The sequence below is a fragment of the Pseudoliparis swirei genome, chromosome 7 (genome assembly GCF_029220125.1).
Source record: "Pseudoliparis swirei isolate HS2019 ecotype Mariana Trench chromosome 7, NWPU_hadal_v1, whole genome shotgun sequence".
Lineage (NCBI taxonomy): Eukaryota > Metazoa > Chordata > Actinopteri > Perciformes > Liparidae > Pseudoliparis > Pseudoliparis swirei.
This window is the reverse complement of record NC_079394.1, coordinates 7,056,578-7,072,715: the sequence shown is the minus strand read 5'-3', so window position 1 is coordinate 7,072,715 and position 16,138 is coordinate 7,056,578. Positions and strand designations below refer to the sequence as shown.

General features: G+C 45.2%; 1 protein-coding gene across 1 annotated transcript in view; it reads right to left on the bottom strand.

Moving 5' to 3' along the window:
• lmx1bb (LIM homeobox transcription factor 1, beta b) overlaps positions 1-15,067 on the bottom strand; it is a 46,023-nt gene extending 30,956 nt beyond the window's left edge. The window contains exons 1-2 of the mRNA XM_056418175.1: positions 14,282-15,067; positions 13,609-13,795 (exon numbers count right to left, since the gene is read on the bottom strand). Coding sequence (XP_056274150.1) covers positions 13,609-13,795; positions 14,282-14,420 — 326 coding nt within the window. The 5' untranslated portion in view covers positions 14,421-15,067. The remainder of the gene's footprint in view (positions 1-13,608; positions 13,796-14,281) is intronic.
• Between the last annotated feature and the right edge of the window lie 1,071 nt (positions 15,068-16,138).

The following is a 16,138-nucleotide window of genomic DNA, read 5'->3' as shown; positions in this document are numbered from 1 at the left end:
TGTTCCAGCGGGACTACAAAGACCCGCGCTGTGGGCAGCAGAACGCAGAGAACCACGCTTTACTCAAGACAAATGTTCCCTTTCGTTCGGGTTTATTTATCCCACCCGTAATCTTAATAATTAGCAGATAATGCATATTCTTTCCACTCATTGCTCTCAGCCATTCTTCGGGATATCAAAGGCAACGACAAATAATTATGGTAAATGGATTTTAGAGGGGAACGCAATGTGATAGCTCGGCAAAGTAAGAGTTTCCATTAGCAAAGTACCATTAAATGTTATGAGCACATCAAGGCCCACAGAACATGTTGGTGAGCACAGTGGGAGGATGACATCTTACACTGTGCAGGGCCTCATGCTGGACCCTGCAGACAGCTTCAAAAGAACTGAACCGTAAGGGGTAACAGTCTGTAGTGCAACAGCACCAAGAGATACATGTTGAACCGACTTAAATGTAACACGATGTATTATAGAGAGTTACGCAACATTTCTTCCTTTAAAGCAACAACAAGCTGATCGAAATATCCAGTCCAGGCCAAACGCCATGAACAGAGAGAAACACTGACACTGAGAGAAGTGATGGACCTCTGGTGCCCATGAGGGATGTTTCAAAGCCACTCGAACGCTTGTCAGTGCAGTTTATTACTTCCTTGAAATATCTGTAAAAGAGGAACCATTGAGCAAAAAGAAAACTGTTTAAGAGCTAGGGGTGTAAATCTCTTTTAATGCTGCTGATCCCTGTGTTAGTGCCGCTTCCACAAGCCGCTCGCTGGTTCTCCTTCCCTACGGGTCCCCCATTACGCATCATCGAGGAGAAATGGCCACCTTTTCACTTCGCCTTCTCAAATATTGCAAAGTATAAGCGGCATTCTAAGTTATAACTGCAGGGGCTATGTCTGCCAAGAGTATGTAGCTGATACTTTGCCCCCCCCCCCCCCTTTCTTTATGTCTGTGGCTGTTGGTTAAGCCATGTCACAAAGCCAAAGTTGTGACATGTTGTTGTAGTATGAACTTAATGTGGATATTAGGGATACCACAAGAACTTCTTACAGTGGATTCTGATGGCTGCTAAATGACTAATGTTTCTATTCAACATTGATCAAGGAGAAGAAACTGGTTTTTTTTTTCCCTGTGTATTTTCTTCCAGTGAAGATAGATTTTGACAAGAGTCCTGAAGCCCTCCATTTCTGCCCCAGGTTAGGTTAGTTCCTGGTGGGATGTTTTTGTGCAGAGAGGCCACTTCTCTTTCTTATCTTCCTGTCATCTCTGTGGGACGGCAGGGCACGACTCCTTCTCTGGCTCCAGAACCACAGGCTTCCCCTGGACACCAAACCGCCGCTCCACACTAGATGTACTCTTTGAGAGGGTGGTTGTTTAGGGCGTGTCAGAGCCTATTAGAGCAAGAATGTGTGAAAAGCGTAGCACAAGACTATTTGCTAAATATGTTTTTATGGCTTGTTTCGCTGGTCTGAAGTGCCAAATCTCAAGGAAATAGCCGGAGAAGGTTCTTTTTGTGATGGACAGCTTAACGTTTTATGATTCGGTAAACTACATCCCACTGCTATTTGGAGATGGATAAAATAAATGCCACTAAACTGAATTACTACAACCTTTATTCTTGGAAGGAAGTTGGTGCTTGGGTATAAATATTATATTCCCACCCTCGAAATCAGTGGATCCCAAACTAGCACAGCCCTGTCAGATGAACTCTTACCTCTTCAGTGACATTGATCTTAAAAGTGATATTATTCAACTATTAATGATGAACAGCGGTTGTTAACAAATTTGACTGGACATTTCTGCCATTTATTTACTACTTTTAGCTATTGCGGCCATTTATTCCTTTTTCTATTTCAATTGTTTATCCATTTACAATAAACTTATTCAACTGTTTATTACTTTACGGTTTCAGCAAACCATATAAACTGTTTATTACTTTTAGCATACTATTTTAACAGCTTATTTACTATTCTAAGCAATATATTTGTTCATCTTTTACCACTGTTTATCTTTTAAGGATGCACCAATCTTTTACTAATACCTGGGCTTATAGTCTGACAGAGTACAGATCCAACCAGTTTTTAATTAATTTTTAAATATGCCTCATTGTGTGGCAGGGACTGGGATCATTCTTTAATGTGTAAGGTCACATCTGGCGAGACTTAAACGTTAGCTTTCACAACTTTGTAAAACAAAATCTAACAAATTGACACAAATATACATTTTCTGTATTGTTATTTATTATTAAAATAGTAAATTGCACACTAGCAACTTCTAAAATGAACAGGAATGTAAGTGTACAGCAACACAGTGGTCCAAACGTATCTGGAATTTAAATTGCAGAATATAATCTTTCCAGTGTATAAAATAACTGATTTGAATATATTGGCCCCAATATCACCAAAACCTGATCCAGCATTTTTAGTCAGAAATGGTCCGATTTCCAATCTCAGGGCATCCGTGTTACATTTTGATATTGAAATCACGTTCAGCGATTATTTTATTACTTTTTGCTTACAATTTGACTCTGTTACTAGTGTGACCTGCATAGGACCTGCTCGTGGTGTTCACAAGTTATCGCAGTATTTATTTGAACTTTTGCAATATATTGACATGCACCCACCGGCAACTGCTTAATACCCCCTTGGCACAAGCACGCCTGGTTGTAAATCCCCGCCTGCTGACAGTAATGATGACCCTTTAGTTGCCCGTAACACACTAAATATATACTAAAATACATGCAAATAGAAGCATATGTGGTTAACATGAGATTACACAATTTGAAAAAGAGACATAAAGCATTAGTCTTTTCTATGTATGAGATGTGGTGAGGCGAAAACCTATAATAAAATCATGAATGGCAGCATGTGTGTCGATAGTCCCCGACATGGACATACTTGTGGGCAATAAGAAAAACATACACCGCGCACTGAGGCGCTGAACCTGCATGCAGCTTGGAGAATGTTAATGAGGATTATGGTCAATGTACTTATAATATTCTACGCAAAGGCCAAGCGTGTCTTGCCACTGTCTTTGAAGAGGCCGAGGCTTCTGCCAAGCAACAACAGCTTTCATGTTTATGTTGTGGGGGGGGGGGGGTAAAAAAATCTCTGTCAAATTTAGCTAAAAGAAAGTGCAGCTTAAATAAGACGGAACCCTCAAGAGGAACAGATAGAAATTCCTTCTCGGCCAGACAGAACGAGGCTATAATTTTTCGAACATATAAGCCATGAAGAGATGCTGATGCCAAGAGAGCGTGCTGCGACCCTGACGACCTTGCGCCTGCTGCCGTGCCTCTGGTTAGTGTAAGCAGCATCCAGCTGAAAGCTACCAGAGGCCTTCATGTGTATGTGTGATGTTTCCAAGGAGAGATGGACCAATTAATCTGATTATAGTCGCAAATCCTCCGACATGTGCAGGCCTGTCTGCCACCATGTGCGGTGCAGATGTGTGTCCACGTGTGTGTACGCATGTATGTACGTGTGTATAAGATAATGGGACCCGTACACACAGGAACAAGGTAAGGCGCCATGTCTATATGCACCACATCTGAATCGTGGCAGAAAATATATGACCCACGAGGTTTATAGAATATCTTGAGTAGGAATTTTTACACATTCATCAATCTCATAAATGAGAACTGGTCTTTTCAGGTGTCGCTGGATGCAGACACACACACATGAGTCAGAGAGCAACTGGTGAAAGTACCTGAAATTAAATACTGGGTGAAATAGTAAACCGTATGTCAAAGCGTCCGCGGTCTGTTTAAAAACACAACACCCGAGCACTTAAGGGTTTATTATGCAGCCACTTTTCATTGGCATGGTTATGAATATGCCTTTTCTGAGGGAGATCCTTTCATTTTCGAGCCGGAGATCGGAGTCGGTCGCAGCTCGGCGTGTGTTGGTGCCACTGACTGCAGCCTGCGCTGAGGGGCGGGAGGAAGTGGGACGAGGAGCTGACAGACAGGGCCTGATACTGCACTTCCACCACAGGCCAATCCCCAGCTAACCCCTGTGCTGACAGCCAGGATGTAGCACTCATCCACAGGCCACAGCCCAGGCTCTGGGGCCCCAGAAAAGGAGAGCATGGAGAGCGGGGAGAAGGGCCGGTCTGCTGATGATAGAAAGGAGGGTGGGGGGGGGTTGGCTGGTGGTTTGGGTGGCACGCACCGCTTTCTGCCTCCAGAGCAGCACGACCGAGAGGAGAATCCACAGACTGTGTCGCCAGCCAACAGCATGTCCAACGATTGGCCGAGTGACAGACCCGCTACACACACACACACACACACACACACGAGGGCTCGCTACACACACATATGGCTGCACACATGCACGCACGTTCACACAGGAATGCTAAAAAGCACGATTGAATGCAAAGTGAAGCTGGAACCTCCAGGAGACCGTCTGAGAAACACGCCGGGGTGAGAAACCTCAAAAACACAAACTTTAAGAAACATTCACGCCAGTCACCCTAAAAGTGGCATTTTACCGAAAACCAGTTAGTATGGTTACTTTACAGATTAAAGTTTTTAACCCTTGTGTTGCCTTCGGGTCAATTTGACCCGATTCAATGTTTCACCCTCCTGTTACCTTTATATTTACTAACATATTTTACCCTTGAGGTCAATATGACCCCAGCTATTAAAATCTCCAGAAAATTATTAGAATTAATATTGTTTTCCAAGTTTAAGTGTGAGGTACTTTATGTTTGTTTGTTGACTCCCGAAAGAACACCGACATTAAACATTGAATCGGGTCAAAATGACCCGAAGGCAACACAAGGGTTAAGCGAGACCATCCAACATAGACATAACAGATGACTTTGCATTTCCCTGACTGAGTGCTATTGCTGACAGTACAAGTCATGCGAAACATTCATCTTGAAAATTGCATCGGCAGAGCTAACATTGTGCGGAGCTTAATCTCCCATTCTACACATGCAATTGATTGACATTTGTTGCTAGACAGAGTCTTAGAAGAACCGAAGCCTTTGGGTCAATAAATAACGTCGACCGGGTCGGTGTTGTGCAGAGGCGCGGTGGAGTGATGAAGGTTGAGAGGCCACCGGTGACCCCGGCTGCACGCTGCGAGAGCGCTCCGCTCAGAGCCAGAGCTGTCTCTCCAGCTGGGATCACAACACAACGACGGAGCTCCGGTTTCAGAGCACAACTCCGGCCCGGGGCCGGTGCTCCCCTGTGAGGCTGGGGCCTGCAGGGCCCGGCGTTAAGGCAGACAGACACCCGAGGGGTCAGTCGACCCACCCACTCTCAGGAGGAGGCAGGCGACAAGCATAGAGGCCAAAGACTGATTGGAGCCGCCTCAGACCGGAGCTTTGCTTTTTTTAAACTGCCGAGTCGGGGGTTTGCACCGAGCCTCCGTCGACTACGGCGATTCCTGTTGAATGGGGTTTCCAGTGAACTGGCCCCGGAGGCAGATTCCGTGCAGAAATAATGTGCGATGAGGCCGAGAGCTTGAATCAAACAATACTATCAGCGAGAGGGGAACATTTAGATGAATGGAGCCAACAACGCAGCCTTCAAATGCCGCAGCACATTTCTCTTATCGAGGCGACCGCATTTCCATCTCGAGAGCACTCCGGAATCGCAGAAAAACATTTTGAAAAAATCTTTATGTTTTTATCCCCATATCTATCCCTTTCAGAGACGCACCAGATCATTTCGCAGCGGGATTCCAGAGAAAGCGTAGTGGAGCAGCTTTCTGGGAAACATTAATATCCAACCGGCAGAAGAAAGGTAAAGGGAGAGGAGGAGGGATGGGGGGGGGGGGGTTACAGCAGGGGGGTGAAGCACAGATGATCAGTATCAGAGCACGATACCTGATGATAACGTGCTCCTTCCATTCCAACCCCCTCGTGAACAGTTTCCTCCACTGTTGGCTGCCGTGTTGTGCGGAGCGTGGCGCCTGTGTTCCAGCTGTCCGTTGGGACACTAGTGGCGGGTGTCTGGATATAAGAGTCCAGGATGGACGGTCATCTTCTCTGCGCACACTTCCCTGTCATCGCGGCTGCACTGCAGAGACTCCACATCTGCCTTGCCTTACACCGCTTAGCCCTGCTCTTACCAAGCCCCCCTCCCCATCACCTCTGCCTCCCCCCCACGTCTGCACTCCCCCATCAGGATCATCCAAATATTTCCCCTCGGTGCTTTTTGAAGCTTCCATGGGTCAAGCGACCTCATGCACAAATCACGCTGGCTGGCCGTGGGGGGGCCGGCCAGAGAGGAGGAGAACGAGTCGGATGCATGGAAACCCAATCCGCACTGTTTTCGTACGGGGTTAGTTCCCTCGCCAAGACGGCCATAACCAATCAGCGGTGGGTTCTAAACAGCGATCTTCGGGAGCTCTCACTGTAGATGGCGGCCCTGGCAGCTGATTTCAACCATATTCCCCAGCCACGCCGGGGGGAAGAGGCGGAGAGTAAATTCAGAAAGCCTGACAGCCTGCAACGGTTTAACACGGGGGTTAGTCCCAAATACATAGCTCCGGATTTATGTTGATGGATGGATAACCAAATCCGTCTCATTGTTTGCAATAAAACATCGATGTTAGTTTTTACACGGTGACACCACACTTGCCATGGTGCTGAATTACGATCTGGAGCGAGAGAGAGACACATTTCCGTCAGCCACCAGCGTTGGCGCTTACACTTTTTCAGATGCAAGGCAGAAAAAGAATAAACTCAAACACACGAGGATAATAAAGGACTCAAGACGGCTCGACAGTGTGTCGGCACAGGAGGGCCGATAACCAATGCAGCGTTCCCAGAAGCCCGTGAACCAGGCTGGTAAACAGGGCAGCCAGAGCGGGATGAGCTGGTGCGGACCTTCCCTCCCACCTGCAGGGCACACCAGCTCCGGGTGAGAGGAGACGCTGGGCAGGAATCTGCAAGTGCTGGTGAAAGTAATCACATTGGTTTCACTGCATCTGATCTGCAGTCTAACAGACTTCCAAACAGTTGAATGAGTAAATAAAGTGCCCCAGGGGACTCCCGCCGGAGATGGATTACCACAAGAGTGCACACACAAAAGGAGCTGAAGCCCCACAACCCGATGTGAGCCGCAGACAAAAGCCTGGCGTTGGACCTCGACCAGGGAACCGGCAAACTTTATTAATCTCATCCGAGACTGAAACCTCCCGCTATTGCCATCCACGCACTCGCAGACGGTCTCATGCTCGGCCGCGAGCGGGTTTCCACTCTCTCGCAAAATGACTGTGCGTGTGTTGCGCCGCGTCCGATTGGTCGCACGAGCGGCCGAACATATGCGTTGGGACACGAGACGGTGTATTCCGGACCGTGTGCATTTGCTTGAGCACACATTTCAACATACTGTAGATGCACAAATGCGCGCATGAGTGTGTATGCGCCCGCTCGAGTGCAAAGACCACATAGGATGAGTCTCATGCTCACTTGGCTGTGGAGGCCGGGTCTGAAGGGCCGTGGCATTCTGCGGCCCCCATCCCACCCCGGCCCCATTCTTCCCTATTTCTGGGTCTGACACAAATAAAAGGATTAGGAGCCCCCCGTTTCCGTCAGACCCTCCATTCAAGACAAAGCGCCGACCAGCTTAGTGTCACACTTAATGATAAAAGTGCAAATCTCTGTCAGTCACTTTGGGCAGGAATACCGGTATTTGGGGGGGCTAATCTCATTTGATGAAGATTAAAAGAGGTAGGGGAAAGAGACAAATAAATGTGTATCGGTACGACAATCTATCGTGCTGACATTTAGACATTACATGTAGCAACTAAGATGAGGTGCTGAACTCAATCTTTAAAAATACAGACAGCGACTGTGAGGCAGAGGAGAGAGCTTAGAGCCAAAGAAAGAAAAGGAGCAGCGAGAGGAAGCAAGTGTGCACACACACACACACACACACACACACAGAAACCTGTATGTAGACAAACACACTGCTCGGCCCATTCCCATGTAGAGCTAGAATGTGTGACGCGAGTGTGAGAGTAAGCCTTGGGCACACAACAGTCTGAATGCAGCACTTGCCACTGTGATGCCAGTCCTCTCTAGTGCATCTGTGAAAAGCCTACGTGTTGGAAAAACATTCCAGAGCGGGATCACATATACATAGTTGAGGCCAGCAGCGATGCTGCGAGCCAGCGGCAGAGGCCATGTCTCGATTTCTCATGCACGTTCGACCGGGCTGCCTGGAAGAAACAAATGTGGGCTATTTCCAAAGTGGGGAAGCAGAACGGGACAAAATAAAATATGAAACGTCGGTTAAAAAAAACACGAGAAATGAGCGGAAATAATGATGCAAATGTTACATGTTCTCACACAGCGTAAATTATTATTCAAATGAACCATTTCGGCGTGGCAAAAGAAAAAATCCCAGTCAGTAAAGAAATGCTTCTATTCCGATTTGAACATGTAATCTGGCAAATTGAAATTGAAAACATTTGCCGAGTGTGTGTATTTCTCTGCTGGCTACTTTACGAAAGCTATTACAGTATTTCACAGATTTAGCCAAAATCTAATTTGTAAATTGCATTTAATGGTTTGTGGTTTGCTTTCCTTTTCGTTCTGGAGAGTTGTCATGCTGAGAAAATAAACCTGGAGGCCCGTGGACTTGGAGCCAGTAATGAAAATCACTGCATTGCCGAGCCGAGGGCTTTCTCTCCACCGTCACTGATTAGCATTCCCGATTGACTGACATGTCCCACTGGCTGCCTAACAGCCGGCTTTAGGAGATGAGGTTAAATTGTGGCTACCAACAAATTGCATGCTTGAGTTCCTCTGCACCCCTCTGCCATCAGCCAGTGTAATGTGAGCACACCAGGCAGATCCCTCTGCAGATCCTTCTCCTCCCCTGCACGACGACTCCCCCACACAAAGCCACAGAGACCTCTTTCCACATCCCTCGCCACCAGTCTGGCCTCCAAAGTGGTGATGGGCATTACCACGGCTGAACCTCTGTGGCTTCCCAGAGCATCCTGCAAAGTGCTTTGTGTTCCAGCCGCTGCTCCATACACAGTCACACACACTATTATACTTCTTGCTCCCCTCACACACACTCATACTGCTTCCACTCATGGATACTAAAAACACAGAAATTACTTTATAATAGAAACCTTCATGAAATCATCCGATTTCATAACAGTCAATACTAATACTTCAGATTTACTGACAGCATTACAAAAAGTTAATATTTTTAAAAAAAGGCAATTGAAGCTGGTGGGAAATGTATAACAGCATTGTCCATATAGACAAAAGGTTCCTATAAAACGATACGTCTAAATCAAATATTTATCACCAAATAGCTATTTGTGGGTACGGAAAAGGACCAAAAAAAACAGAGTAGCCAAATTGTAGCTTGTGATGCAAATGAATACCACTCCAACAGGTCCTTTAATGGGTCTAGATGTGCTGGGGAGGGGGGACAGTTTGCAAACCATGAGATGACAGATGATGCATCCTAGTAGGCTGCTGGGGCAGGCCGAGCCATGTTGACATAAAACCCAATACTTCCTTACAGAGGAACGTGGCCAGCACCAGCTAGCTCCTTGTGGAGGACTAAAAACCCCAGCAAGCTGAAGCAATATTATCTGGCTTAGTGTTTCTAACAGTAGATGCGTCTCTCGGTAGAGGTCCTTCTTTTATTTACCCAAGAGCAGCGGCTAAAGACACATTTTTATTCTTTTTATGGAAAATAAAAAAACAACAAGAATGTACGGCTGAAGGTTTAAATGTTTTTTCCACAAAGAAACGTACGCCCACCTATCAAAGCTGCTTCTGGAATACTTTAGACGGAGGGCAGTCTTTAATTTACTGCTAAACTACCCAGCTGGGTTGACAACACAGAGAGTACATCCTAGGTTTTTTTTTAAACCTTTTTTTTCTTTTTTTTGCGGTGTGTAAGAGTGTTCACAAAGTGCCAGGCCACGCGGGAGTGCCCTCGAGTGAGTAAAACACACACACTCGGTGAGCTAACAGAGAAACCCGGCCGTCAGCATCTATCCGGCACACACTGCTGCAGAGTCCCAAGCACAGCTAATTAAAAAACAACAATTTCACAGGAGGGCACTCCAAACATTTCTAAAAAGCACCTCTCAGCACACCGGGGGATCGTCCAGCGTACATGGGAGGTGAGACAGGTTCCGGGAGCTCGGCTTTTATGGCTTCATCACTGCTGTGTTTTCCTACTACTCATACTACCGTGACCTGAATTTAATTCTGCTTACAGCACGTGAATTTGGAAATTTGGAGAAAAAGAAGAAAAAAAAATCTGCTGCATGTTGAAAAAACCATTTGCAAGAAAGTGAAAGTTTACAGAGTGGAATGCGAAGTTTAAACATCAGCAGGACCCCAAAGTAGACACAGCACGGGGTAAAATAGAGTTTAGTTCATGTTATGTTTTGTAGAGGGAGCCCATGGCCGTTTCTAACAAGGCAGTCCATTACAGGGGTGTTGTCCAACACTTTGGTCAAGTGATAGGCCTTATTACATGGCTCCTTTCAAAGCATCTGCTTGGTTAGAGAAGAGGTCTCCCCGGGGAAAAGATCTCCCTCCTCCTAATGATGTATAATTGACCTCCAAACACCAGGGCACAACAAACTCTCTCGGGGTGGTGTAATCCCACTCTACACATTACATACCGCCCGTCTCGTTCAAGCTTGTTCCTCCTCTGCGGCGATGGCTCCCGTCCAACTGACAGTTCTCCCCCCATTTGCCCTCAGTTAAAAAAAATATATATTCGTGCAAAAGGCAGTGCGCGCTACATTGCTGCGTTTCTCCTCCTCTGGAATATATTGACGTCTATTCTCCCCTCTGGAAAATATTTCCACGCAGACGATCTGCACACGTGCGTTGCTTCGGACCCTGAATTGTAAAGCCATCAAACATCTTCCTTATTCACAAATTGTGTACGAAGACAGGGACGATAAATACCGGGCAGCTGCTTGGCATAAAAAGAGGCCAATATAATCCAATCTTGTTACTATATAATTGCACTATATGGAGTAAGATGTGTTGAACTGTGTTGGTGGGAGTTTTAATAACACAGTACACAATTGTTTTCCCCCGTCTGCACTTAAACCTGTTCCAAAGGTGCGAAAAAAGACTGCTTGCCAATTCCTTGATTTATTATAGCTAGTGAGAGCTGATTACGGGGCATGAATCAGTTGCTATAGGAATGTAATTAGGCACGAAGACCTCTGTAAGGCAAGGAGCTCTCTACACAGCCCAAAGCAGTTTGTGGGCTGACAAATGCATCTTAAATGGGTGTCATAAAAGTCAAAAAGGTGCCAATTACACCTTTTAAGTATCCCATCAATGCAAATAGAATAAACCCCAAAAAAAGGGATAATTGTGTCTATGTGATGAGGGACCCTCCAGCTAGCATTTAAACTGAGAAGGGTAAAAAAAAATGAACAACAACAAAAAATAAGTGGGGTAAGGAGGGTGAAGAAATAAAAGAAGTGATGAATAACGGTGTGTGAGAGCAGGACGTTGCCCAGCAGGTTGCTGTGTTTGGCTGAGCCGACTTGCCACACAAGCTCACAGCTTTCAGAGTGTCGCAGAGAAGAGGGGGAAATGGTCAGCTGTACACCAAATATGGAGCCTCAAAAGGCACACGGCAAACTGAATGCCGGGAAAGAGTATTATTTGGAAGGAGAAAAAAAAGAGAGCTCCGTCTCTGTCTGTTTACGTCTGTCTTCTTCTCTTTACACACACCAAACAAAAAGCACAAGTGGAGAGCGCTGCGTAACAGGCATGAGAAAGAGATCCTTCTCCCTGCCGGACAGTCTCAGCTTGCAGCCACCTCTGAGCCGTGACGCCGGGGCTCTGGTCTGGTATCCCATAGTTACTGCTATGAATTTTCCATTGTTATCAGGCGACTACGCTGCTGTCACAAAGCTGGATGAATGGCACGCATGGCAATGGATGTAACTCTTTGTTGCTCGCGAGGTATCTAGGAGAGAGCCATAATGTCCCGGTAATCGAAGTAGAATTGTTAAAAAGGCCGGACACAAAAAGCTGAAAATGTAGTGACAAGCATGAAAAGCGCTCATGCTATGAGAAACACAGGGCACCCTGGGGTCCTCACAGGCCGGACACCCTCAGCATTGTTGTTACTTATAGCTCCAATATTTGTGTCACTCTATCTGCCATTGCTGCTGACTTTATGTGATAATTCTTTAATTCAATTTACTAATTTATCCTAGACCATGGCTAATGGTTGCCATGATACTTCCTGTCACAGGCCCAATATAAAATGTAAAAATGTATTGTAATCACCTATAAAGAAGAAAAAAAAGGGTAAGGGGGCAATTCCTAAATTATTTCAATGTATCTATAATTATTGGAATTATTATTTTAGTGGCTGTAATATTAATAATTATGTTTGTCATTTATTGTGTTGCTGTGAATTTGACAGAACAAATTATCAAATTAACAAGCTGGATTTAATCACATTAGTCTGCTGCATTAATCAAACTCCGGCATTTAAATCCCAAATGAGTTCGATTTATTAAAAAAATTTAAACGGTGAAACTTGTAATTTAACACTAAATTATTAATGGATTTAAAACGGTGTGCGTGTTTTTGTCGATACTTTAGTCACACCGTGCGCAAATTTTGAAACTACAAATTATGTATTCACTTCTTACAAAAACGACATTGGGACATTTAGCTTTCGTTACGTCATCGACACAAGACGCGCAGGTTGTTTTTTTACTAAAGCGATAAATTGTCTCATGTACCGCGTGTAAAAACACTTCATATTTAATACAGATTAAATGGCCTGAAATAAAATGAAAATGTCATACAAATTAATTAAAAACACGATTGATCCGTAACGTGGAATAAAAAAAATATATATGAAAATATAATATTGCATGCAAATCGAGGCATTTGGATAAAAAAGGTGAATTTGGGCCGATCGTAAAAAATAAATCTCAAATGCGTGGTGGATTCACTCAATAAACAACCTTACACAAATTATGATTTACATATTTTGAAAGAATTTGAAGCGGCTGGTGTGGAAATGTGACATGAAGCAACCAGGAAGTATAGCTGACAGAGCGGGATGAAAACCCGAGCTGAGCTGAGCTCTCCTGTGTTGATCTCATCTTTTTGTTTAAAGCTCGTTCCGCAGACACAAATGTGGGAACGCGGAGAGCCACTGTGACGATGAGGAAGCCAAGCAGGCATACGACAATAATACATGGCCGCTGAGGCCGAGCCATGGACAGCACTCTGCTGCAGACCTTCCCATATCTCACTCATTATTAAAAATATTTCTGCGAGGTAAAAAAAAAAAATAATAAAAAATGTCAGATTTAATTCCACTTGTTCTTGTTGATTTTATAATGCGTCTGCATGTCGTTTTAACTCCAGCAGAGAAAACGATGCTAACAGTTGAATAAACATTCATGTTGACGGATATATTTCTTAAATCTATCACAATTCAAATAAACCCTCACACTGTATTTTACGCACGAGGCCTCCTGGCCAACCAAAAGCCTTCACTGTGCTTTAAAAAAAAAAAAATTCTCTTTTTCTTTTTAAAACCCGCTGAAGCAAATTTGCACACACACACAAAACGCCGAAAGTGAGACAGAGACGTGTGCTTACTGTTGGTAGTCGTGTTTGCAGTAAAGTTTCCTTTCTCTGAAGTAGCAGCTGGTGGTGAGGGGCTGTTGACACACGGTGCATTGCAAACACTCCTCGTGCCACGAGGAGTCGTTGACTCTCATCAAGAAGCGGTCGGAGATGGGCCGCTGGCATCCCTCACACGCCGACGGATGGTGGCAGTCGGTCCCTGAAACGGCAGAGCAGTCGGGGCCCGTGAGAACGGCGAGAAGGCCGGAGTCAAGAGCTGCGACTCTCACGCGGGGCACACTGGAGCAATCAATGCACGTGCACGGTTTGAATCCAATACAAACATTTTTTTTTTTTTTTTTAAACGTGGGATTTACTTTTATATTTTGTTCCTCCAATAAAGCAATGCAGATTACATCACACACACACACACACACACACACACACACCCTTCACACGAGTGAGTCGCACGTGATGTGTTTCCTTCACAATTACATAAAATAAAACTACATTTGTTCATTATTATGTGAATTTTTTATTTGTATTTATACTCTCTTCTTATGCATAGAAAACAAACTTCTGATGATCATAAGCACAACAGCAGAGCAGGCTCATGGCATCCGGACTGGGGACAGCAGTGCTGTGGTTGACCTGTGCACACTTCACACAGGGAAGGAAAAGAAGAAAAAAGAAGACGAAGACTCACCGAGCAGGACTCCGAGCGTGGCGTGTCCCGATCGCATGGGATGGTCTTCAATTTTAATGCCGTCCAGCATGATGCACGTCTCGGACGGGTCTCTCGCGGAGAGGCGCTCCAGCGACACCAGGCCTGTTGCAATATCCATAAGAACCCGGTGGCAGTCGGCTCGAGGAACCCGGGCGCACACACCGCGGCGTGGAGGCGGCGCGAGGACGAGGCACAAACCTGTTGAAGCCGCTCGAGTTCCGCTTGACACGCAGCCTGCAGCGCGCAGCCGGAGAAGTCCGAATAATGAGCTGCGATCAAACGCACACACACACACGAGAGAAAAAAAGAAGAAAAAAAGCAGCTCGACTGTGCTGATCACAAGAGTTAAAAAGGGTCGAGGCAAGTGTCCAGCGGCTCCACGGATCCCCGACGCGTCACGAGACAACCGGCGTGGACAGAGTCTCTCGGCAGTCACCTGTTCTGAGCAGAGGACCGAGCGAGCTTTATCTTCTCGTCCTCGACGGGAGGAAGCTGGGGATTTTCTTCACGGAAGAGCAGTGTCGTCAGAGGTTGGAAACGGGAGGGCAGCGGCGCAACTTGACAACAAATCCAAAAATAGGAGTGTGTATGTATGTAGATGTCCCGGCAGTAACTCTTTGGAAGTAGCAGAGACGGTTGGTTGGTTGTGCCCCTGTCGCTGCAGAGCTCTGAGATCCAGATTGAAGCGAGTGGATCCTCCCACTCCTGCATGCATGGCTACACTTTTTTCATTCCTCCATTCACTGCCATCGGGACGCTATTGGAGAAGAGTACAGTGCGCTGCACGCAGTCCAATAACAACACACACACATGGAGGGAGAGCACAACATCTAATGCCATAATTACAACAATAATACGACTAACCATAACCCTGTATGACTACTAGTACTACTACTAATCATAATAATAACAACAGATAATAAGACACTGGAAGTGTATCATTAAGCGGTATTACAGAGAAAACAATGCATTCTAATAATGTGATGCTATCGTTTGGCAGACGTTAACTAAATAAATATTGAAGTGAGAGAATACACATTTTAAAATTCGTCATGAATTTGTATTTATAATTCTGTCACTATGTGAAAAATAGTGATCAGCATCGCATGGCCCCCTTGCTCCTTTGTGTATTGTTTCCAGTTGGAACTGCTGTCCCCTTTCAGCTGATGCACCTGGCGATCAGTGGTGATAACAGCGGTGTGTCCAGCAGCAGCCATCCATCTCTGGGTTAGAGAGAAGCACCAATATTACCATCATTATTAATAATAATAATCTGTATTATTATTATGATTATTATTAGTAGTACGGCCTGTGCTGTTATTATGTTTTACATGAACACATCAGCTATCATCATATCTTATGGGAATGAGCCCTCATGTCAAACCCAATCTAAATAAATACCAAAACAATTAAATAAGCATTATTAAAAAATGTTATATAATAATTATTGAGAGACCGGTTCATATATTTAAGGTGTTATCGAGACGTGTGCAGAGGTGCTGGGTGACGCTGCATTGAGGCCTGCCTGACGTTGCAGGGCTGCTAAAGGGATCGTGCGCTGCTCCTCATGTCACGCTGCACGAGATGCTCATAGTTATCCGTCTTTAAATAAGCTACAGCCGCAGAGACGCACTGCACACCGCACACACGTCGTAGGACACGTCTCGCAAAGCAGTGTTGCTCTAGAAACTCACGCTAACTTTCATTTTTTTCCATTTTAATTAAAAAAATAACTAGCTGCTGCTGAATTACACACAATGACGACATTATAGGAGAATACGACTGACGCAACAGCCACGGCGGTCATATGGTTATTAGAATACATTGAGATCATCT